General features: G+C 37.1%; 3 protein-coding genes across 3 annotated transcripts; all 3 read right to left on the bottom strand.

The window, feature by feature from the left end:
* Positions 1–1,653: 1,653 nt before the first annotated feature.
* On the bottom strand, positions 1,654–7,526 carry LOC144632199 (uncharacterized). Its single transcript, XM_078490798.1, has 5 exons — positions 6,435–7,526; positions 4,177–4,294; positions 3,637–3,774; positions 2,748–2,979; positions 1,654–2,370 (listed from the first exon to the last, which is right to left on the bottom strand). Exons 1-5 carry the CDS (start codon positions 6,777–6,779, stop codon positions 1,983–1,985), a joined length of 1,221 nt encoding a protein of 406 aa, XP_078346924.1. The 5' UTR covers positions 6,780–7,526; the 3' UTR covers positions 1,654–1,982.
* A 2,027-nt stretch (positions 7,527–9,553) lies between these two features.
* LOC144632741 (neuronal pentraxin-2-like) lies at positions 9,554–10,473 on the bottom strand. Its single transcript, XM_078491462.1, has one exon. The coding sequence runs from the start codon at positions 10,415–10,417 to the stop codon at positions 10,157–10,159; it is 261 nt and encodes an 86-aa protein (XP_078347588.1). The 5' UTR covers positions 10,418–10,473; the 3' UTR covers positions 9,554–10,156.
* LOC144632443 (uncharacterized) lies at positions 10,415–17,174 on the bottom strand. Its single transcript, XM_078491101.1, has 5 exons — positions 16,636–17,174; positions 15,521–15,638; positions 14,093–14,230; positions 11,466–11,697; positions 10,415–10,550 (listed from the first exon to the last, which is right to left on the bottom strand). The coding sequence occupies exons 1-5, from the start codon at positions 16,981–16,983 to the stop codon at positions 10,487–10,489; spliced, it is 900 nt and encodes a 299-aa protein (XP_078347227.1). The 5' UTR covers positions 16,984–17,174; the 3' UTR covers positions 10,415–10,486.
* Between the last annotated feature and the right edge of the window lie 8,085 nt (positions 17,175–25,259).

Genomic DNA, 25,259 nt, shown 5'->3' with positions numbered 1-25,259 from the left:
CAGCACAGCGAGTTCACCGACAGAGGAAAATCACATCTTAATTACACCCCGTGCTCGATTAAATCATGCATTCCTTGCGTGACCCGTTACTTTTGTCCAGCGATTTATCGACACCGTCGACCTGTTGGAATAATTGCGGTGAAAATGAGGTGACCTAAGTTACATGTATTTGTTCTCATCTTCCACCATAAACGGTTACAATGCAAAAGGATCCGAAAATGTATCGTTCAAACAGGAAATTGAGAATTTTTTTTTCTGCACAAAAAACGATTAGAATGCGAAAACAAAAGTTTCTCGAGGCCCGCACTTTATAACCTGTGGTAACCACTAGTTTTATTAGTTTAGTTTACTGGCAGCCAGCTCGTTGGAGCAACTTGTTAAACATGCTGGCATCCCATCCATGGAAGGATAAATACTGTTAGTGGATTTTTGCTACAGTTTGCGTTTGCTAATCAAAAGACCAGACAAGGAATAAAAATCAACCAAGACAAACATCATCCTGTTTTCCAAGATCCTTTAATTTTGTATTTATTACATATTATTATTTATAATTATCGCTTACAATTCAACTAACAGGACTAAGAAGTCCTTATAGAGACGTTTGTTATAGGCTGATTTGCTTAGACAAGCGGAAGGTACCGAGAATCCGTTCAACCAGGCAGATTATTTTGAGCCACCATCTTTCTCTTCTCTTTTATGCTAATCTAATCATAACATATCAAAACTCAAGCTTGTATGCTTAATGATGGCGCACACGGAATGCTAGCCAAGAGAAAACCGGGTGGCTCGTTAAGTGATTCCACGGAATTGCATTGCGCATCCTTGCTGCGCATAAGTTTTCGCGTCATTTAGCGCGCGCACGAGCGCGCGCACACACAGAACACTACAAGATTCCCTTCAGGCTAAGCTCGGTAGGGAAATAAATGGTCGTTTTCTCGTAAACGAGCACGGTGACCCCCATTTTTTAATGCTTAAATTTAAATGTCATACGGTTGTCTACAATATATCGCGATTTAAAGAAAAGTTTAAAATTCTACATTGAGATATTTTAATTTTAATGCCGTAAAAAACACGCTTTTAGGTAGTGCCGTTAACGTGCGCACAAAACAAAATCTTTAATTTCTTTCATTATCTTAATTGCTGTACAATAAGAATAGTTTTAAATACAAGATCAAAGTCTATTTTGTTGAACTAGACTAGTACTTTAATGCAAAAATAATTTTTTCTGGAAACAATAGTTCCCCATTCGGATTACTAGGGTTCCTAATATATACCTCGCGGGTCGTATATTTACTATAATGCCCATCCATTTTACTCCAAAACTAGCGCGGTGACCCCCATTTTTTATTTCATTTTTTTAATGCTCATAACATAATTGTAACCTGGACGAAGTTTCAGAAAATTTTTAATACTCCTTCTATTTCAGTGGAATCACCTTAACAAAGTAAGGTTTTTATCCTTTTATTGTGAACTTTAATACTATACATTTTTTATCATGTAACTTTTTTAATTCTTAAACTATTTTTTAATCTTTTAATTTTAAATTTGAACTATTATTTTGCAGGGCCTCACTGAATAACACCTTTGGTGATGTGAGCTCCCTGGGTAAAGAACATTATTATTATTATTATTATTATTATTATTATTAAGTACTTAGGTGTAAATCCAAAACGTATACCCTTCTAACTTAGTAAGGCAGGCAAAGATAGCCAATCAAAACGAGGAATATACAGCTATTTAAAGGCAGAGTTAACCTTAGATCTATGAAAACTCATTAGTGCTAAATATTTGGCTCCTCAGCACAATATCTATCACTTATTTGCTACAACAATTAAATGAAAGCTCAAATCGTATTTGTTATAAAAGGACCAGCTTCTGAGTGTCAGTGGCAAAGATGCACACCTCAGGTAAACGTCCTATAGCTTAAAAAATAATGTTACAATTTAATTTGGATCTGGAAAATACAGAGTGGCTTGTTTAAATTAAGGCTTCTTTATGATTTTCACATTACCATGAATGCTATAATTAAACTGGGCCCACGAATGTACCAGGGATGCTGGTGTTATGGTGCAGTTTGCGTGCTGAGCAGCAATATCACTCGCTGACAGGACCGTGCCCCACAGATTGACTTCTGTTACTTCACCAGGCCCAAAAGCAGCGTCATGTTCGAATCCCCCTCCCACACTGTCTTGATCTTGTCCGATGACAACAGTTCCTCCAGATGGGATGACGTGATTCATCTTGAAGCCCGTGTCAGTCTTCTCGAGTTTGCCATCCTTATACAACTGCCAGTCACCGTTGGTGTTATTCCAAGTAGCACAGATGTGATGCCACTGGTTTTCTTTAATCGCAACACTGGTTTCCTTGTCTCTGAAGAAATTACGTAAATAAAGCAAATGTTTATATCATTAACTCGTCATATCATAGGCTCAGACCTTACAGTGACAACAAATTCTTTGGTCCTCCCTGCCAGCACTTACTCTCCCCTCTATCCTTTTCTTACCCTAGTAATTTAACAACATGTACTTTTGCCATACACAAGCAAATAAAGTTCAAAAATATCCTCTTTATAAAAATTACAACAAAATCACTGAGATAGACCATTTTTCACTATTGCCAATATTTTTTACCCTTCTTTGATCAACCGTCAATTAGCATGTTGCTATTCTACATTACGATCTTTCTATCGGATTTTTTAAATTACTATTTCTACTACTATTACTATTATTAATATGTCAAGTAATTACATATAATCAATATCGAGTAAAATTTTTCCAGAAGGAAGGCAAACATATATATCATTGCCCCAGTTGTATCCAGAAGCCGCATAGCTGTAAACACATTGGTCACTTAATGTTTTCACATTCTTCATTTTCACAAAGAAGCACACTGTGAATGCTGTGAGACTGGATCCAACTGCATTCGTTTTGTTGGCGTAATCCTCAGTGGAATTGTTCCTTGGAAATATCATTCTGTATGCTGTGGATCAACAATTAACAAGAACGTGATTATCCCTAACTGGATATAAATAGAAACTTGATTTTGATGAAATTTACTAACACTGTCACAAATTGTGCTGTACTTGTAACATATAGAGCAGTTTTCAATTGAGTGTCGTAAAACCAAAAGCAAAGTGATTACTCTGGCCAATCACAAAGAACACAGACAATCCAGTGCATCAAACAAAACTCAAAGCAAGTAAATAAAGCTGGCACGAAGCGCGGGAAAACGTGCGCGAGCGAGACACGAATAATTTTGGTTTTAGGTTCTGATTGGCTGCGAAAGCGGCTCGATATTTTTACACCAATCACTAAGCGTAGCAATGAAAAACCAAAGCAAGGTCAGTTTTAAAAGGTTCATTTTGCAAGTTGATGGATCTAAACCTCGCTAGCAAATTAAAAAAAGTAGTAGAGCACAGTAGCTAGTCTCGTCCAAGAATATCTTAGAGCTGTTTGCACCCAAGGAAATGATGTAGGTGCTAATAATAGAAAGTAGAAAAAGGTTGGGGCTAGTTATTTCTCGTCAAATTCGACAGAGAACATATTCAAATTTGCGTCATGAATTTTCTCTTGATTCCAAAAAAAGTGTGTCACACCATGCAGTATATTATTTTTTGTGATATACCCCCGCACAGACCTTTTGTGCACGGCATACCATCTTCTCTTTCACACTGTGTCCCGTTAAAACCTGGTGCGCAGCTGCAGTTGTATCCATTCACTTGGTCCGTGCAGGTCCCGTTGTTCTTGCAAGGTTGGCTTGCACAGTCAACAATGTCTGTTTTGGAGAAGACAAAAAGAATTTACAATTTTCCATTTTTGAATGTCCATTTTATAATCCTGAACTTTATAAGAGAAAAGATCCGAATATAGTTCAAATGTACTTGGGTTAGTTACTCTCTGTGATAGAGTACACAGTAAACATGTCCCAACCCATGAAATAATGTGGACCATTATTTCATGGGTTGGGACATGTTTGCCATGAAAGCAAAACAAGACAACAAGTTTAATAGGAGAAAAGGGGTAGGGGATGAAGTGCTCAAGTTGCCCATAGGAATCATGGAGAATCTGTTTTGATTGTTTTTTTGCTTGTTTGTTTGTTTGTTTGTTTGTTTTCAGGAAAAATTGAGTTTCGAGTTGATGTCAAGTCACTTTTACCTCACAAATGAACGTTACTTACCCATTTTAACTTCACACTTGTCCCCAGTCCACGGTTTTTTGCACACACACGAGTAGGTTTGTTTTTTCTCGTTAGACACACAAGAACCGCCATTTAAACAGCCAGTCATTAGACAGCCCTAAATAGAAATCATATCATGTCAAGCATATGAAATAATTCATAAATGTGAACGCGGATGAAGAAATCCTTGCAGTGAATTGCAATTAAAGAATTTTAGTATTTTATCATCCATTGTAATTTAATATATTTTATTTACTTACCTTATGTTGTTTTTGTTATCGTTTTCTTATTTTTGTTTTACTTGTAAATTTTTATTCTGTAAGAGCATTGAGATTTTTTAATGTAATGCGCCAGAAATAAATTATTATATTATTATATAGAAATCGCAAAGAAAGAAAACCAGAAATAATTCTGCGCGTTGAAGCCAGAATTTTTCTGGTTTCTTTCTTTGCAGTTTCTCTAATTGCAATTCACTGCGAGGATCATTTCTTCACTTTACATGGAAATCATATATAGTTTTAGGCAAGCCTATATGAGCCTATATAAGCGAAGTTCCACTACAATATTACAATACAATATTTCCATTCTGGTAAAGAAGCAGCAAGAATATTAAATAAACGGTGGTCAGTAGATGCAAGATGATCTTACGAAAAGTAAATCAAACGGCACCACTGAGTAATTCAATCACCGACAGTCTGTCCCGAATCTGTTAGTGTGCGGTAGGTACATATTATTAAGTAAAGTTCTCACTGCGAGTGGCTTTGAAAAAAAGCACCTGAGCAAATAGCATCTTTTTTCTTCTCCGACTAGAAAGTAAAATTTGTTTTTCATGCTCTCTGTAGCATATAATTCATCATAAATGCCTTAAACAACTGTTCCTCGTTAGAGTGCCTAAGAAGTGAACAAATAATTGTTGTTTATTTTTAAGGCTGTTCAAGTAATTCTTAGACCGATGTAAATTTTACGATTATTATTTTTGTTGTAAGACACTCAGTTTAGCCGTGAGCTATTTAAATTTGTCTTGCACCTATGGGCCAATGCTCCGCTTTTAGGCTTGTCTAAATCTTTATGTTAACATTGTTTGCAAACCGAAGGAAAATAAACGAGTGTTGTCTTTCTCTGTTAACCCTATTCAGACCGGGCTTTTTTGGACCTTCTCAGACCGGGGGGGGGGGCTTTGGAAGCCCCCCCTATGTAACTTCCAGAATATTTAAGCAATCACCATGAAATTTATAGGATGTATTGTATGTCCGAAACATTTTCTTTTGGTATATGTCACGTGGGATGGTGACGTCACATCACGTGACAATTACATCATGATGTCAAAACAGCCGCCATCTTGGATCCGCCATCTTGGATTTCAAAATTTGTCCAAAATGCCAGAAAACCACCCAAAATCACTGCAAATTACTCATAATAAATAAAAATGTACTTTAAACCCGTAAAAATGTAAAAATAATTCCATTTAATTTGATTTTTATTAACAGAAACACGCAAAATTACAAATTTGGGAAAACGTGCCTGTCAAAATGCCGTTGCCATGGTGATGTCAAGTTTCTGATACATCATCCAACCTTACCAAATTGTTGCCAGATAAATTTTAGGAAAACTCAGGAAGTTTGGCAGCGTTTGGTTAAATCTTAAAAAAGTTATAAAAGTTCAAAGTCAGCGCGGGCCTCAAAAGCCCCCCCCCCCCCCCCGGTCTGTATAGGGTTAAGGCGACAAAGAGCTCACTCGGTTTACAAAACCAATAATTTATCGTACTATGGGATTGCTCACCAACGTTTTTCATGTTTTACGTTATTGTGACATGTGTCGAACTAAAACAATATTTTGCCTTCTTTTATCAAATGTTTAGATAAAGGTGTATCTCGATCTGCCAAGTCTTAAGTGGTACATCCAACCTTCCTCTCAAAAGATGTTTTTACTGATTTACATAGATTTGCAGCACAGAAGCTAGATTGTAGGTATTCTCAACAAACATTTCACGTCGACTCTTATATTACTGCCGGTTGGGCAAACAGTATAACCACGTTTTATAGCCCATGAAAATGCATTCGGTTATGAAATCATCCCGAAAATTAGCTTGGTTCAGCTGCTTGTTGCTCAAGCCGTTTCTGTCTTTTATTTTGTATTTCTTCAGTGGTAAAACCCATCCCAATTACAAACGAACATTACAGTAAACGTATTTAATTTAGATTTTCCGCATACAGCTAAAAAAATACCAGTTTTCGAATGGTAAAATATGAATTCATTACCTTCAAGGGCATTGAGAAAGTTGCACCTTCCTCTTCATAGAACTTGGTGTTTTCGTTGATGAGCGAGCTGTCGTGTTTGTTCAGCTCGCATGTTCCTTTACTGCCCTTGTTCTCGGAAGACACTATGAAGTTTGTAGAACTGCACCACGCATTTCTAAAACACGACTGGCTGCACGACATGAAACTGAGAGATTCGAACCGTTTTACAACGAAGCCGTTAAGCCGCTTATTTTCCCGCGTAGTAAAGTACGCTGAACGAGATGTTGAATCCTCGTCGGCGGTGAAAACCACGGTGTTTGTGATCCCTTGAAACAGGATTAAAACCAGAACATTTTTTGCTTCCATCACTAGCAAGATTTAAACTGAGAATGTTAATCAAATTTGTAAACACATTTAACGGTAGTGTCTTTGAGCCTGATTGGTTATCTCAGTGTAAATAATTTTGGCATGAGGTCGGAAGCATTCGTTAACGTGGCCTATCCGATCCCTAAGTTGGTAAATTGCTGGATATAATTGACGCAATTTAAATTAAAATAAGTAAGCAGGTGCCGCTATTTTACAGTCTTGTGATCCGGCGTCCGGGTGAGAGTTGTTTGTTACTGTTGGTGACTACTGACACTTTTAAGATAACGTTTGCTCAGGTTGTCGAAACGTCAGTCACCAACAACAGTTAGCTACAGTTCTTTTCGAAAATAATCTCACCCGGACGATCACACTATACCAACTACTGATACTACCACGTTCAAACCCTTTTACTATAACCACAGTCATGTTATAATATCACCCTAGCATCATCCTGTTTGAGTATTTGAATTTCTTGTTTATCAGTGGTAATGTATACTGAGAATTTGTTTTGATCCTTTTGTTTTTTTCTCTTTTGAACTAGACGTACTTACAAATGATTATAACGCCCACGAATACAAATGCGGAACATTTATTTATCTTTTCATCGTTTGTGCACCAGTCAATAGCAGAGAATTTTTCAGTATTCCAATATTTGATGTCAGGCGGATTGTCCTCCAAGCGGACACATGTATACGAATTGGAACTATACCATAATCAAGGAGATAACCTAGCCATGTAGTGCTCAAAGACAATAGACCATTTGCATTATGACGTAAAAGCGCAAAGACTTCTGGTAGTTGTAGTTAGGTTCGCGGGAAATTTTTTTGAATCGTCATCAAGCTCGCTTGCCCAAGAAAATCGTGATGGAGGTAAAGAAAATTACTCTCACCGAAGAAGACGTCCCTGTGGCCTCATTTAAAGGGAAAAAAACAACCTCTTAGTATAAAACCAAGTCCGTTAAAATGAAAAAAAAAGCTATGCAAGAAATTGTATATTTGCTGGGTTGCGTTTTGTAGTGAAGTTTCAACGAGTGTTTTCTCAAAGTCTCAGTCGCGCGGTTATTTAGTTAAATTCCTAAAACTTTTTCTTACCAGGTATTTTCAAATAATATACGAAGACGCAATATTTACCCTTTCTAAACATGGGGGAGCACAGTACATGATTTCTACACTCGTAAAAATCTTTGAGGCTCACCTTTCGAGTGGCACAAGTAATCGTTCATCAACAAGATTATGGAAATAAAATTATATTTGCTCGCACGGCCCTCGCTCGGATTGAAACCACAACTGCTATTCGAAGAGTTGACATTTCCAGTACAAAAACAAGAAAACTTCTTTGTTAAAGAATATTGCAATTACAGTTCTAATTTGACGAAAAAATACAATTTTAAGATAAAAACAAATGATCTGTATTCACCTGCACAGGGAAGTTTTGATTGATCAGCTTGAAAATCCTTTATGATTGACCCTTCATGATTCATCGATGAAGCTCGATTGAACGAGGAAAATTATTTGACTCGTTTCTCTGTCTCACTGTAAAAATAAATTGCACTGACCGTCCCGCCGAGCAATCATGGTATATGGTAAATTTTCTAAGCTTTTCAGTGAAGAATTAATTCACCTGTGATCGATGGAAGCGATCGTTTGTTGAACGTCTGAAAATCGATTAAGAACAAAGTCAATGGCTTGCCTTGCTTTCACTTGATTCCACACAAATTTAGTTATATCCTCGACTCGTCCTTTCAAACAATCTGTTTCCAGTGCGCTTTTTTTTGAAGCTGTGATATTAGGCTAAAATTATTTACGAAGAGAAGTTGTCGGCCGCGATGAATAAATCTCTAGCAAGTCAACTCCGCCACACTTAAACTTACTTGAACACGAACAACATTTGTCTGTCTTGTCTGTCTTTAAGTCACACGAGGTCACACTTATTCATAAACCCGTAAATTCCCTGAGGTCGCAATTGGTACATGTCAAGGACAAAACGTCCAATCTAAAGAAATGCGGAACTGTGTACCAGGTTCAATGTGAACAGTGCAACAAGGAGTACGTTGGCGAAACGTCCCGTTTACTGGAAACCAGAATGAAAGAACATCAGTCGAGGAACTCGTCAGCCATTCATGAACATTGTCGACTGGAGGGCCACTCGGTAGACACAAGCAAGACAAAAGTGTTAGCCACCGAAATCAACACCTTTAAACGCCGGGTGAAAGAGGCCATTGAGATAAAACTCAGAAAACCTTTGTTAAATAGAGACAATGGTTTTGAATTAGCTCCAATTTATGACAGAATTTTAACTCCCCCGAGGCAGTGAAATGTCTTCTTAACATTCATCTTAAAAAACACCACCTCAGTGACTGATGAAGTCTGGATGATATCAGACGAAATATTTCACGCTTTTAAATTTTATTTGCGCTCCGAGTTTGAAAACATTTTTTGAACCCTTTTAACTATGTATCCGGAGCAGGAAACCAATATTTTCAATTGTATTTTTTTTGTCTGTCTTGGTTAAAACACAGAACTCAGTCAATTTTCATTCCAAAGCTATCATCCTGTTTTCTATATCTTTGTCAGGTGACTGAAAAAATAAATGTATAAACAAATTTCGAAGCAACAAGAGCGTAAACTTTGCAGCTCAACTTCAGATCAAAATAAAAGTCTTGGATGTCCACCTTCACGCTTGGCTGCCCTTAGCCAATCATAAGGCAGAAATGGTGTTTTCCCGCGAACTTAACTACAACTACCAGAAGTCTTTGCGCTTTTACGTCATAATGCAAATGGTCTATTCTTCGGAAACAGGTTAATTCAATCTGCCAATCAACGGTTGACACGAAAGTGACAGCAAACTACGTGGAACGCAAATGTGAAAACTAACTGTGCAAACAAACTACCACCTGGCTTAAACTACAAAATCAGCTTGAGAGTCTCAACCTCTAAAAGAGCTTTTCACAGCCAGTCTAGTCGCAACTCGTAATACTCCCGTGGCGCCCAGTCTATTCGCTTCTCGTAGTAATACCCTGGCGCAAACTCATCATCTCAAACGCCAGCCACGGTGCTAGAAATTGTCAGTAAACTAGTGCACAGTTAAAAATACTACTTGAAGGAAAATAAAAGACCAAGCTGGGTAATCCTAATGTGTACGACGTTTGCAGGTATCATACGTGGTCGTGTACACTTTATTATCACCTACGTTTTCTATATTTCAATTAACTCTTAGAAAACTAGTTCACACTTTAAAGATGAAAGCTGAAATCGTACTTGTTATAACCTGACAAGGATAGATTTTATGAAAAGTGCACCCTCAATAAACGTCGTGTGGTTTTAAAATACTACTACATTTTAATTTGGAACTTGACAATCCAGAGTCCTTAAATTGAATCAAGGCTCTTCTATTTCCACATCACCATGGACATCATCTTTAAACTGCGCCCACGAATGAACCAGGGAGGCTGGTGTTATGGTGCAATTTGCGTGCTGAGCAGCAATATCACTTGCTGACAGGACCGTGCCCCACAGATTGACTTCTGTCACTTCACCAGGCCCAAAAGCATCGTCATAATCGAATCTCCCTCCCACACTGTCTTGATCTTGTCCAATGACAACAGTTCCTCCAGATGGGATTGTGTGGTTTATCATCATGTTTGTTCCGTTCGCCAAGAGTTGATCATCCTTATACAACTGCCAGTCACCGTTGTTCTGAGTGTTATCTCATGTAGCACAGATGTGATGCCACTGGTTTTCATTCATCGTAACACTGGTCTTTGCACTGTCTCTTTAGAAAAAAAAATCATCAAAACAATTGAGATCAATGCAATTATCAGTAAAGACACTCTTCTTTGGTTCAATAGACAAATGATCTTATTGGGCCAATGTGTTTTACTTTTTTAACGAAAATAAAGATTAAGAAAAGTTTATTCCAAAATTTCTGAAGCCTTTTACATCGTGATCATTTTCTGTTTCTTGATCTTCTGTCAATTTTTAAATATTTCAAAATCCTAGATGGTTTACGGTTGAGATCAGTATGTCGTCATTTTCTCATGATATGACGTCATAATTGACACAAAAACATTTCTGCATGCTTTGCATGCCATTTCCAGTCTGATTACTATAGCATGACTTTTATAAAAAAGAGAGCTTGTCTCTTTTTCTTAAACGATCTTGTAACGCCCACAGTTATTCGGCCTGCGGCTACGCTAAACGCAACAGGAAATCAGGCCTTAACCGTCGCGTAAACAAAACAGTCCTTACGTATGACAAGCGCTCCGCCGATATGGTAGGTAAAAAAAGGTAAAGTCTGTGTCCGAGCCAAGTGGCCCATACAGCCGGAGCTTATCCCGGTTTCCGTAGCATTAAGCGACTGAGAGTATTGCTACTCCCCGCTGGATGGGATGCCAGTACATCGCAGGGATTACCCCCCAGCAGTAAATTCGCCAGTACCCATTTATACACCTGGGTGGAGAGAGGCACAGTGAGAGTAAAGTGTCTTGCCAAAGAACACAACGCAGCGCCCCGGCCAGGACTCGAACCCGGGCCGTTCGACTCGGTGTAGAGCGCGCTAACCATTAGGCCACCGCGCCTCGCTCCACCAAAAAAGAACAATCATTTTAATATTCACAGAAAGTCATATTTGTCTCTTCTGCTAACTGCTAAATTTTAAAATTTAATTACTAATGTGTCAAGTAATTACCCATCTCCAACATTGAGTTCAATTTCTGCAGAAGGAAGGCAAACATAAATCCCATTGCCCATTTTGGATCCAGAAGCCGCATAGCTGTAAAGACATTGCGAGGAATGCGTGGTCACATCCTTCATTTTCACAAAGAAGCATACTGTGAATGCGGAGAGACTGGATCTAACTGCATTTGATTTGATGGCATAATCCTCAGTGGAATAGTTCCTCGGGAATGTCATTCGGTACGCTGTGAATAAACAATTAACAAGAACGTGGTTATCTCTAACTTACAGTTTCACAGGATATTAAGAAGAAACTTGATTTCTGGAGAATTTTCACAAGCCGTTTCCACTTTTCATTTATTTCCAAGTCGTTTAAAGCTTGCCAAATATTATATAAGAAAATTACTTTCAGAGAGAAAAGTTAGATTTAAATTTAGACAAGAACTTCAAGCAGTTTATAACCGGGCGGTTAATGTTGGACCACTTCTTTCAGCTCTTTGGCTAGAAAGGCACGGAGCCGCTTTGTAAAAAAAAACTTTAGAAAAGCAGTCACTTGAGAAACACACAAGCCGTGTTTGCGTCAGTCACGGAGTGTGCGTGACATGAATTTTCTTTATCACGTCATCTCTTGCTTCAAACCACATGCCTGGCCGGATAAATTTCTGCTTACGCATGCAGTATTTATTTTGTTGCGAATGTTGAATAAAATAATAAACCCAAACCAGTTGAATGGCATTAAAAAGAAGTCCATTTCACGCCAAAATTAAGACTAGACTAAGGCCATCCGTTGTATTTCTTTGTTTAGCGTCGTCTGACGACCTAAGTCCGAGGTTTGCAAAAGTCACGGAGTTTGCGTGAACTGTAGCAGTGAGCGAAAATTCCCTTACTTACGTCATCCCTTTCTTTAATAAACTTGCATCAACAAATTCCTGCCTGGGCTTGCAAATTTTTATATTGTTCCGAATCTCAAACAAACTACACTCAAACTACTTGGATGGCATAAATTGATTTCGGTTAAAATTAAAGAAGCTTTAAAATCAAGTTCTTGAAGTTTAACTGCTATTTCCCCAAAAAACACAGCTTTCAGAAGCATTTGGGAAGTCGCGTGATTCGAAGAACGTAAAATAGAGCATATCTAACTGCGAGATCCGCTAGGTAATTCCCCTTTTCGTGATGACGTGTGTCCTGTGCCCTGACAAATTTTTGCTGGGTTTGCAATTTTCGTTTCGATTCCAAAAATAAACTCAAAACACCTGCGAAACACACGAAATATAATTCATATTTTCATTAAAAAATAGTTTGGACATGTCAAATCGCAACGTGAATGTGCAAGCCCTGAGCCAAACGCTTGAATAACAGTTAAACGAGCGATCGCCAGAAACATCAAAATTTGCGTGACCGTGACCTCCTTCTGGAACAATTTACCGACAAAAAAAAAACACCAGACAGATTATGAACCGGGCCCAGGCCCCGCCCGGTTAAAAAGTTCCATTTGCTATGGACAAATAAGTTCTAATGTGCTGCATAAGTTATAATGTACTGCATGGTGTGATACACTTTTCAAAAATGGGAAGTTATTTAAAAAAATTAAAAGCTGCTCTCCAGAGAATTGTGAAAGAGCTGACGATTATAAGTAATAAACTGAAAACACATTAGCAAGACCGAATAAAAAAACATCGAATAACAGATCAGATAAAATTGTTAAATTTTCTCTCTCTTGCAGTATTCAATCTTAATACTTATCAAGACCTACTGCCAGTTATTTTATTTCCTGTCAAATTCTCTGGAGTGCAACTCCTAGATATTTTTAAACACGTTTCCTTTCCGTTGAAAGTGTGTTATTCGCGCAATTACTCACTCGCTTTGATACCCTATATCAGTATTTATAAAAGCGTCACTTTTCTGTTATTTGCAAACGTTAAAACATATAAACAAACAATCCTCTATTATTTGACTTTTTTATACTTTACGCAAAAAACCAGAGCCCATTTTTTAATTTACTGAACTATAAAGAAAAGTCCGAACAAAAATATCAACTCAGCAGCATGTAACGAATGCTTGTTCTCAAATTGGATAACAGTTAAGAAAAAAATATTTCCAAAATTAGTTGAACGTCCGTAATAGCACATCAAGCAGCTATAGAGAAGAATTTACACACCAAAAATATAACCTTTATTGTATCTAGACCAATAACTCGATTTGGAGTAAGACGCAATAAGATAGAGCAGCTTTCAATTGAGTGTCGTACAACCAAAACCAAAGTGATCACTCAATTCAATCACAAAGAACACAGACAATCCAGTAAACCAATCAAAACTCGAAGCAAATACATGTTTTCCCAATCGTGCGCGAGCGAGTCATGATTGGTTTTGGTTTTACTTTCGATTATCTGAGAAAGTGGCGCGAGGGTTTTAGTCCAATCACAAAGCCTAGTAATACAAAACCAATGCAAACGCGAATTACTTTCGAAACTCAAGTGAAAACCGCTCTATACTGTTACTGTAACACACTCACTCACTCACTCACACACAAACGCGCGCGCGCGCTCAATTCTTTGTGCATATCCGCACATAAGGCCGTAAAAGTGTGTTACACCATGCCATATATATGAGCTTGTATAATTTATATTCACACACACACCTTTAGCACACGGCATTCCAACTTCCCTTTCACACTGTGTCCCGTAAAAACCTGGTGCGCAGCTGCAGTTGTATCCATTCACTTGGTCCGTGCAGGTCCCGTTGTTCTTGCAAGGTTGACTTGCACAGTCATCAATGTCTGTTTTTTAGGAGAAAATAGCTTGAATTATTTGATTTTTTGTATGATGTTAACACATTAACAAAGAGAAAATTCCACATAAACATTGACGCAAATACTACAACTTTTTGTCTGCCTTTAAACCTATTCAGACCGGGCTTTTTTAAATCTTTTCAGACCGGAGGGGGGAATACTTAAGCAATCACAATGAAACCTAAAGGATATATAGTTTGTCCAAAAATCTATCTTTTGGTATACGTAACGTGGGATGATGACGTCACATCACTTGACAATTACATCATAATGTCAAAACAGCCGCCATCTTGAATCCGCCATCTTGGATTTTAAAATTTTTTCAGAACGTCAGAAAGCCGCCCAAAATTACTGCAAAGTACTCAAAATAATAATAATAATAATAATAATAATAATAATAACTTTATTATTGTGTCTGAAATGTTTAGCTGAGGGGAAAAGTCCCCTCTACTAATTGTGGACACCTGACTAAGAAAAAAAACTTAAACCTATAATTTCAACTATTACAATTAATAATTTAAAGATAAAATAAGTTAAAAAAAGAAGCTATTTACATAATAAAAACGGGTAAAAACGATAAAACTGTGCTTGCAAACCGTAAAAATGTGAAAATAATTGCATTAAAGTTATTTTTCATCAATAGAAACACGAAAATTACAAATTTGGGAAAACATGCCTATGAAAATGCCGTTGCCATGGTGACATCAAGTTTCTGACACAACAACCTATCCTACCAAATTATTTCCAGATAAATTTTAGAAAAACTTGCAAAGTTTGGCAGCGTTTGGTTGAATCTTAAAAAAGTTATAAGCGTTCAAAGTCAGCGCGGGCACTTCCCCCCCTGTCTGGATTGGTTAAAGGGTAAAGGGGACTGTAGTCAGGCATGAAGTGTTTATGACGTTCACAAGTAAGTATTTTTACAGGATTTAGTTTATATACAAACTGTTTTAACAGGCCAGTAAAACATATAACATGCCCAATTTTGAATTTTCGGGTTCAATTTCCTGCTGGAACATCTTGATTTTTCAATGATTTGAATGTGTCTTATTTTTTTCTTTCCAAAGTTATCCTTTTTTGGCTAAGATTATCCCTCTTCCTTTAGAGTTTTCTCATAACACAACAAAAACAACACACCTTTATTTGACAAGCGATTAATTTATCACGTTTCCTAGAGTTTTAAAGTAATTTTTACTTCAGTCCCAAATGACCATTATAAACAGCTTCAGTTTCTACAAGATTACGCCCGCTGGTTTCGCTTAAAGTAAAACTGTTACTTACCCATTTTAACCTCACACTTGTCCCCAGTCCACGGTTTTTTGCACACACACGAGTAGGTTTGTTTTTTCTCGTTAGACACACAAGAACCGCCATTTAAACAGCAAGTCATTAGACAGCCCTGAATAGAGAAAGGAAGAGAAATATGTTATTTTAAAAACATGTTTCGTTTGGACATTTAAAAATGTCCAAAAGAACAAATATGCATTAAGTGGAATAATAAGAAGAAGCTAAAGCTAAAACATTAAAATTCCCGCCATCACATGTTCTATGTAAAATAAAGAGTTTGAAATTTAATCGTGTTTTAAAGTTTAATGACTTTGTTTGCATAATAATATTCGTTTCTTTTTGTTCATTTTGATAACATCAATTTTTTTCAACGGATTGGGGCAGCTTGTGGTGTGAAAAATTTTCTCATGATGTTAATCCACTGGTTTGCTTTTAAGACTAAATTATAAAAACTAGCGAATAGGGCAGAACGGTTAAGTTAACATCTCAATTATCATAAAGCGTAAATAAGAAATGTGTATTTTCGTCGTTTTAGGAATTCCTTAGTCCCTTCCAAAAGCCCACTTGCGCAAGATGGTTTTTCGAGGTACATTGCTCTTGAATTTTAACATAGACAGCGGGTCTGCCATCCACCGCCAACTTTAAAAGATCGCCAGATATAGTTTTCTTTCATTTTCTTATCTTTGGCAAGCATTTATTATCTTGTTACTTATTTATAAGCTTTCAGGCTGAGATGAGATCTGTCAAGCGGACATGCCAAATAAACAATTTTGCCTAATGCTTCAATAATATAAGATAATTTTTCTACAACGCATCCAAAACTATTTTAATTTTTAATTGTTACGATAGGTTTGGATCACTTTCCTTGCATGATTTCAACACAAATGATTTCATGACTGCTTGCTGCCATTCTCTTGCTTAAATTTTGAGCCCCATGGTATCGCAGAGAAATACCTTCAATCGCTTACAATTGCAAGTAACATCAGTTTGTAAACAAGCAGGTTAACCCCCTTTCAAAGATAGATAACCTTTAAAACGCATAGATCCGTATGCAGCGTGACACATACCAGTTTTTAAGGCGGTGAAAAATAAAGTACTGAATATATTACCTTTAGAAGCATTGAGAAAGTTACGCCTTCTTCTTCGTGGAACTTGGTGTTTTCATTTATGAGCGAGCTGTCGTGTTTGTTCAGTTCACATGTTCCTTTACCGCCCTTGTTCTCGGAAGACACCTTGAAGTTTGTAGAACTGCACCAAGCATTTCTCAAACACGACTGGCCGCACGACATGAAACTGGGAGACTCAAACCGTTTCATAACGTACCCCTTGAGCTGTTTATTTTCTCGCGTTGTGAAGTACGCTGACCGAGATGTTGAATCTTTGACAGCGGCAAAAGCTGCAGTGTATATGATCCCTTGAAACAGGAAAAGTAGCAAGATGTTTTTTGCTTCCATCATCACTTTCTAACTGACTGCAACGGTTGGTTCTTTGAGACTTCAATAATCATATTGGCTCTAAACAATTAATCTGGATGTGGTCGGTAGCTTTTGAAGAACGTCACTCATTCCTTATTTCAGTGCTGAATATATTTAACGAAATTTTTGAATTAATTAACAGGTGCCGCTATTTTACAGTCATGCATTGTAATATCCTCAAGACCGAAACTAGCACGAGGCAAGACGAGCACTTATCTCGTCTTGATTTTAACCCAAAAAGTAAACAAAAAATGTTTTGTTGGGAAAAAATTGCCAAGTTGAACAAGATTGAGTGATACATAATGAAAAATGTCGAAGAAAGAGTTCCAGAGCTTCTAGAATTCAAAATTTCTGGTGGGCATGCCCCCAGAACCGCCTAGCTAGATCTTGCCTCGTCTATGGCAAAGGTATGGTTATGGCCCTGATCATGCCGTATCAATAGTAAAATTATTTTTGCTATTTTCAGTGGGAATAAGAAAACCGTGATCACTTTTATTATACTTTGAAAGAGAAAGAGGAGGAGATATTGATATAATTATGCATAAATATTTATGCGAAACTCATACGTCCATTTATCCGCTTAGAGCGGGCAAAAATTCTGAACGTCAAATATTGGTACACTAAATCAATTTGCATACTGACAGCTGAATGTTGAAAAAATTTCCAATATTTGTATGCGTAAGATGATAACCATTTGCAGGCAGAAACAAATTCTAAACATAAGAATTCTATGGGACAAATTCTAAGAAAAGTTGCTTTATAAAAATAACATTAATAAGAAATTTAAAGTGTGAATCAGGAATCCGTGACTGACACTGTACATGTAATTTCTACAGAAAACTATCAATTGACAGCTCAGGAAAAATAAACAAATGGGCAGTTACGGAGCCAAAGGTTATCTTTTGTGAGTAACGTTTCAACTATCATCAATAAAAAGGTTTGCATGAAAAAAAGCAACCACTTCGTTATTATGACCAAGCGAACAATTAAACTAAAACTAAATTCAATCTATCGGGCGATATGCCAAATTTTGTTGCAGTTTTTGACAGACCTTCATTTTAGAGATTGTCTAATTGGCGTGCGTCGTGGGTCGTGGGTCGTAGGTCGTGAGTTTTGGATCGTGCGTCGTGGGTCGTGTGTGATGCTTAGGAAGGCCGGCCGCTAGTTTGCAGCAAAACTGAAAAATCTTAAACAAACAAGGACACCCTTACAACGATTGTATCGACAACGACAACTTTCTTCAGTTCGGCTGAGAAGCCGATCAGTTACTTCTAATGCTGCCATTTCATTTGTGTAAAATCGGAATTTTAATCAGGGACCACTGTGTGGATCAGTGGGAAACTAGTGTCGAAATGTTTCCACTAGGTTACTTGGGATATTTACGCAAAAACGTTTTTCACAGGATATATGCAAAAGTAATATAAATGTTTTACTTTAAAATAATGGTATGCAATATAACTTTAGTCAGTTTAACAAAATTGAATGTTCTTTTCGCTGCAGTGCTTGGCAGTGCAAGTTTGGATGTCTTTTTTATTTCATTAAACGCAACCTTTGATAGTGCATCTGCAGCCTCAAGCTTCAAATGATAACGGAAGGTCAAATCTCGACGCACCTTCACCGCAGTCAAACCTGTGTCTGGCAGCTTTTCTTTCTATTTCGGGGAATTTCCTATTGATGTGTTAGTATTTATGAGCAAGGATCAATAAAATAGCTGCTGAGTGTAAACATATTCCCGTTTTCTCAGGTATAAGAGTGTTTATATGTTTTAAATGTTTTGCATCTAAACCAAATTGCTGTGACAGAATGATGTCAGTCAAGAACACGTAGAAGTTTTTAATAAAGCCCCAAAAAGCTTAGTAAATTGTCACGATACCTGCCGGTAATGTATCAAACTTGGAACTGTGAAAATCAAAACTTTATCTTTAAAGTACTTGAATGTCATGTTTTTGACATATTGTTGTCGTTTGACCACGGTCGACGACGCGCCTACAAGTTCGGATTCTAAAACAGCAACATCGATTTGGCCTTGTGAAACAAAACTCGGTTTTGTTAAAACCGGTGTATAATAATTAAGTCAGGTGAATAACATAAAGAGTTCCTTTCGCTATAGTCCTAGACAGTGCAAGTTTTGATGATGCTTCTACAAATGTGTTCAGCAAACATGTACATTTCACCTATTTTTAACCAATCATACTTGAGCGTTCCCACGCTATCACTAGTAGGTAACGAACAACTGAAACAATTCTTTGTTTTTTTTCATTAGAAGAATAAAAATTTGGCCGTACACTGAAAAACAAAAATTCCCTTATGTGTTCTGTATAAATCATTTACAGTTAAAAAACAAAAGACGCGAGCAGCTGTAACTTTTTCACTAGAAAAGACCAAGCAAATCCACAAATGTTTATAAATTATAGAATGTATTGGCTAGCGTGACATCCCTGATAAAATTGGAAAAACAAATAAATAATTACTCGACACGGAATAGAGAACCACCAAGCTACGTACATGGAATTGTTCAATAAATTGATTGTTGCCAAAACGTTGCCGATCAGAAATTCCCTGCAAGCAACATACACGCCAAGATCAAGCAAATATTTGCAATTTTCGGGCCACTTCCGTACAACTGTCTGGCAGACATGAAGGAAAAATATTTTTTTAAAAAAATTTAAAACGGTATCCAAAAATAACAAATCGGTGAGAATGCTCTTTTACATCGTGGGAGAACTGGCCACGACCCTCGACCCACGACACACGACGCACGACCCACGACGCACGACGCACGACGCACGACCCACCCACCCACGCCATTTAGCCTGACCCTTCCTTTTACGTTCAGGAAGACTTCCTTCTTCTGGAGGCCTCTCCTGTTCTCTCTATTGTTGTATCTCTCTCAATTAATAATGCTCCACTTCTAAATTGGATTTGTTATGTGTGTTTTGTCACGCAAATGTTTGAAGCTAATTTTTTCCAGCAGCTTGTTGTGTTCGGCAAATAGAACATAATTAATCTATCAATCGTTTATTTTACAAATAAGGAGCATCTGTTTACCGCACAGAAGCCACATTTAATCCAAACCACAAAGAAGATGAAGAAAGAATGCGAGACAGACAGTACAACCAATTCAGAACAGAGTCGGAAAGCGGGCCAGTTGATCTCCACAGTATTTCAGTAAGTTGACGGTCTTATTCATCAAGTAACCATTAAATTTTATCATTTGGGGAGTAACAAACCACGTCCCCCCTCCCCAACTGCGGAGAATAGTACTATAAAATAATGTACTACAAAAATGCATACCGTTACCTGGTTTGTATTAACTATGCTTCTTTTACAGTTCCAAAATGTTGAATTCAGCTTTTTCCGTGGTTTGTAGTAAGAAACAATATGTATTTCGTGGTAATGATTAAAAGTCTTTAAAATACAAGTGTATTACACTTCAAACTCTGACATAGCTATATTAAACAAATATAATTAGAGCAAACATGCTTTTTTAGCTTGGTGTAATATTCTGCTCTTATTCCGATCTGCTATTTTGAGAGGATTTTTGTGCGCTATATAGCACGAAGAAAAAAATTTTATTAAAGAAACAAAGTGCTGGGAGGATATGGCCTTACGTCTAACTTCAGAAAGACTTCCGGTGTATTTATTCAGTACGGCCCTCGCACCCGGTTAATAAGGCAATAACTGTTACACGCCACCGCATAAAATTATTAACGTTATTGGCAACATTGCTGTAATATTAACAAAAAAAATTATAAACAACAACCAGATTGTCCTAAAACGACGTAAACGACAACAATGAAGTGAACAGCAAAGGACTTTGGAACGACTTTCACTTGATTGCATTTGGTTTTGCATTACTATATTAAGGCCGAATTAAGTCTAATAAGATTAACCCGCGCCTCTTTTCAACCAATCAAAAGTAATTAAAACCAAAACCAATCGTGAATTGCTCGCACACTTTTTCCCGTGCTTTTAGTAGGGCTTCAAGCAAATCTTTTCAGTTTTGAATTTAAAAGATTGTGCATGCCTACCTTAGCAAAAATGGTTACAAATGTTATTGTTTTAAGATTCTACATTTTAACATGACGCTTTTCTTAATGTTTAGATCAACTTCAAGGCCAGTTTCTGTGTTGTAGCATTAAAATAGCCGCCTCAGACGAATTGCCTGGGATTGATGCTTCAAATTGTCAACCTGTAAACCATATCATGATTTACTACCTCAAAACACAGGTAGCTAAAGCTTTACAAACGACTGAAAATAAATTTAATTATCCAAAAAATTATCAAATATTGATTGTGTTATCATACTTATATTACATTTACCGGCTAGCTTTGTTCTACGAGTGAAAATTACAGTAAAACATTTCTAAAATCGCTCACAACCCTAATAAAGCGTAGCGAAAGGACGCACAGTCCAATCGCGAGAATAACAAATGAAGCCAACCTGTTTTCATTGAATGAGCTGTAATTCTCAAAGTTTGCCATTTTTGCCCTAAAACTCCTCATATTTGAAAGCATATTCTATAAATACATACTGGAAAAGCGATTTTTTTTTTGTACGCTATAAACAAAGTTCTGTTTCAATTTTTTTTTAAGAAAAGAAAGCTAATCTTGATCCGTATGAAGTTCTATGTTGATCATCTGCCTGCTTTTTGTTCTTTTGTAAACGTTTTTCTCTGTTCAATATTTCTCTGTCTTTGTATTCCGTCCTTAAAAAAATAGATGCAAAAGCAAATCTACACCTGTGAGTGCGCTCACTCTGCCGCACGGCCATAGCTTTGGTGTGATGGTTGTAAGTCGCGCAGTGTTCTGCTCTACAACTCATCTGCACCGATTTCCATTTTTACCGTGGTCTCGTTGAACTAATTCCGACGATGTTACTGACAATGCGAGATAAGAAAGACCAGTTCACGATTCACTGTAAATGTTACAATTTGACCACCCAAAATGGCGTGACAACTACTGAACGGCAACCGCTCAAAGTTCGGGCTTTTTGTAGATTGCTTAAAGTATTGTCAAGCAAAACTAGCAAAGAGTTTTTAATACTGGAAGCAGCTTAGTCTAAAGGTTGACAGTAAAAGCGAGCCAGAGCGGAGGCGTAGCCAGGTGTTATACGGCGGCCCGTGGAGGATTTAACGAAGTAAGACCCTATTTCTGCAGGAAAGAACGCTGGCTTGACGATGTTAGTTGCAAAGATTCGAGCAATCTGAAAAAAGTCATAATCAGATTGTGCAGTGGAAAGTCCCATGAACGAAGATTTATTAGTCTAATAAATGAAAAAAAAAACAATGACGGGGAAGGATAAGTGGATTTAAGACGGAATCCATCAGGAAATCGAGTAATATTTGAATAATTTAAATCCTTTTGTGTTATTTTCTACCCTTATTAAAAGCGAAAGATGTAAGTAATTATCCGTGATAACACCAACAACAATTTCTTAACATGGCCTGAGAAAATGATTTTCAAAGTTTACAAGAACCATGTAAGCTATAGGTAAAATCTCATGTGTAGCTATTTTGTTAAAATGTACCATTATGTACCAAAATTATTTACATCTTATTGCAAACTTTTGTGTTACTGTTTCAAATATGTTATCAAAAGAAATCATTTCTAACAAAACAAACATCGAAAACAACTTTCGAAATTCCACTGATTCGCTTAAAAGATGATTTAATTATCTTTTAAGCGAATCATTCGTGCTCTGATCATTCATGCTAAAACCGGGCTGAAAGTCATCTCGGCAAACCGGGCCAGCCCGGCTAACCGGGCTCATGTAATACCGGGCTGAAAGTCATCTCGGCAAACCGAGCCAGCCCGGCTAACCGGGCCAGCCCGGCTCATGTAATCAGGCCCTTAGATGCAAGCGACAGTAATTTTTTTAATTAATACTCGAAGTCCTAGTGAATTCGGTCTTAAATGGGAAAAAAATGAAGTCTTGTGTTAATAATGAATACATGGACGCCAAAAAAGAGTTTTATTTATCCAAACTGCTCAAATGCTCGACGAATTGTGTTAATTAAGTTTCGTGCATTAAATTTCCCTTAAATTCGACGTTTACGCTTGAGGACCGTTTTACTCAGCCCGTTTTGAAAATGAGCACTGAATAATAGGCCTTATTCGTATTTTCGGTATTGGACTGGAACTAGCTTGCAATGGAGGCTAATGCGGGTAATCTTTTCAAATGCAAATGACTTGAAGCTGTTTTAAATGATATTCCCCCGCATGAGCCTCCATTGCAAGCTAGTTCCAGTCCAATACCGAGAATACGAATAAGGCCTATTAAAAGAGGGTTTTTTGTTGTTTTGACAACAGCAAATAAATAATTTATTGTAGCTTTCATTCTTCAATTTATTCAACATTTACCACTGTAAAATATACATTTTCATATTGTTAACCCAACCAAAGCACTCTTAACCCATTCAAACAAAACATTCTATTGTCTTGAATCAGTCATGAATAGTTCCTTCAGATGACGGGAAAATATAGCAGGTTAAAAGATGTGGATATGTAGCATTTTGTATTTTCGGACTTGATCATATTCAAAGTTTAAAACGTCTGCTACTAGTGTGTGTTTTTTATAGAGCTTTGCACCTGTAGCGGCATTTGTTTGATAATTTTAGATGATGTTCTGGCGGTCTCACCATCGAGACCTGCACCTGTGACAGATTTTACAAGTGCTGCATAACACGTCTTTGTTGATCAATTAAACAAACATAACCAGTGCTTATCGAATACCTGAGTAAAACAAGCGATTCTTTAAACAACAACATCGACAACAGCCGTCTTTTTTTTCTTCACCCTCTGTTGCAAACGGTAATGTGACCTTGCAAAGTATCTGTTCGATGTCCGCGTCAAAATAAACAGCCACAATCTCCGTAGAAACTCAAATCTTGATTCAGAATGTGTCTTCTTACCTAGGCATGAGAACAACACCGATCTAATTGCTCAGCTATTGTTATGGTGCTTTGGAAAAACAAAACAAATTAACATTTTATTTTAACGGAGATTGCTCGATCTCAGCGGCTGACGATTCAGTTCAGATCTCTCTCTATCAGTAAAATAAACCCGTCTTTTTTACGAAGAAGTAGCGAGGAAATCTCGCGACAAATCTTCGTTATTTACCAAAAAAATAAAGGACTAGCTATTATTCTCGTGTTTTCTTTAAGAACAGTTGGCCCTTGTAATGATATTTCTTTTTTATCTCAGACTGGGATCTGGTGCGATGGTGAAATGAAAAGAATTATTTGACCGATGTTTAAAAAAACGAAGTTAAAGTATGAAAAAAAATTGCAATAACAATCTGCTTCTAGTTTAAGGTTTTTTAAGCCATGCACCTGTTACAGGACTTGATGATGATTTCGGATGGTGTTGTAGTAGTCTCACCAAGAACACACCTGTGAGAATTTTTACAGTTCGGAATTACACGATTTTGTTGATCAATTAAACAGGGAACCGGCCATACTGTGTCTGTTAAAAAAGGAAGATGGTTGAACAACAAGCTGCAATTTAGTGCAGCAGATGGCTGTCACCAAATCATTAACTGTTTCAAAATAACACTGTAGTCAGGCATTATAAATATCTCGTCAGCACAGTCAGTAGTCAGTTGAAACCACTTGCAAGAAGAAGTACTTTCTGCCGCTCACTAAACTTCAAAAGGTAAGAATGATATTGAAGTATATACATTTTTAAAACGCACCAAACCCGTTTAAAAATTCTACACTTTTCAGAAAGCTAGATATAATGGTTGCTATAATATTGTTTAAAACAATTTTAGCTGTATTACATGTAACGGTTGACCTTCATATAGGCAAACCTGATTTACAAATGAAAAAAACTTCTGCACTAAATGTTTGACCAGTTATTTTTAAGCGCGCCGGCTGTCGAGGGTTATTGTATGTACCTAGATTTCATTTAGTACATTGCAAAGTATGCCTTGCTCGCCTTAACCTTTACCTGTTAGTTATAATTTACCCGGGTGAGTTTTCGAATGAAAGTTAATATTTGCTTTAAAAAAATGTTTCGCCAGTTCATGTGCTTACAATTAACTAACACGGCAAAACACTGTTAGTCGAACTGCTTCACGAATATTTAGTCCTCTAAATGAGCATACTTTTTCTTCAAAGAAGGATATTATTACATCATTATATTAAAGGGACTGTGTCACAGTTGAGTTTAATTTATTTTATTAAGGTTTGCCAAATACTTGCTATGAAACTTGAATGTTTGCGAAGAAATTGCTTTTATGGATCTAAATGACA

Source organism: Oculina patagonica, chromosome 1 (assembly GCF_052425735.1).
Source record: "Oculina patagonica isolate OP01 chromosome 1, crgOcupat, whole genome shotgun sequence".
Lineage (NCBI taxonomy): Eukaryota > Metazoa > Cnidaria > Anthozoa > Scleractinia > Oculinidae > Oculina > Oculina patagonica.
The sequence above is the reverse complement of the archived record's forward strand: the minus strand, read 5'-3'. Positions and strand labels throughout refer to the sequence as shown.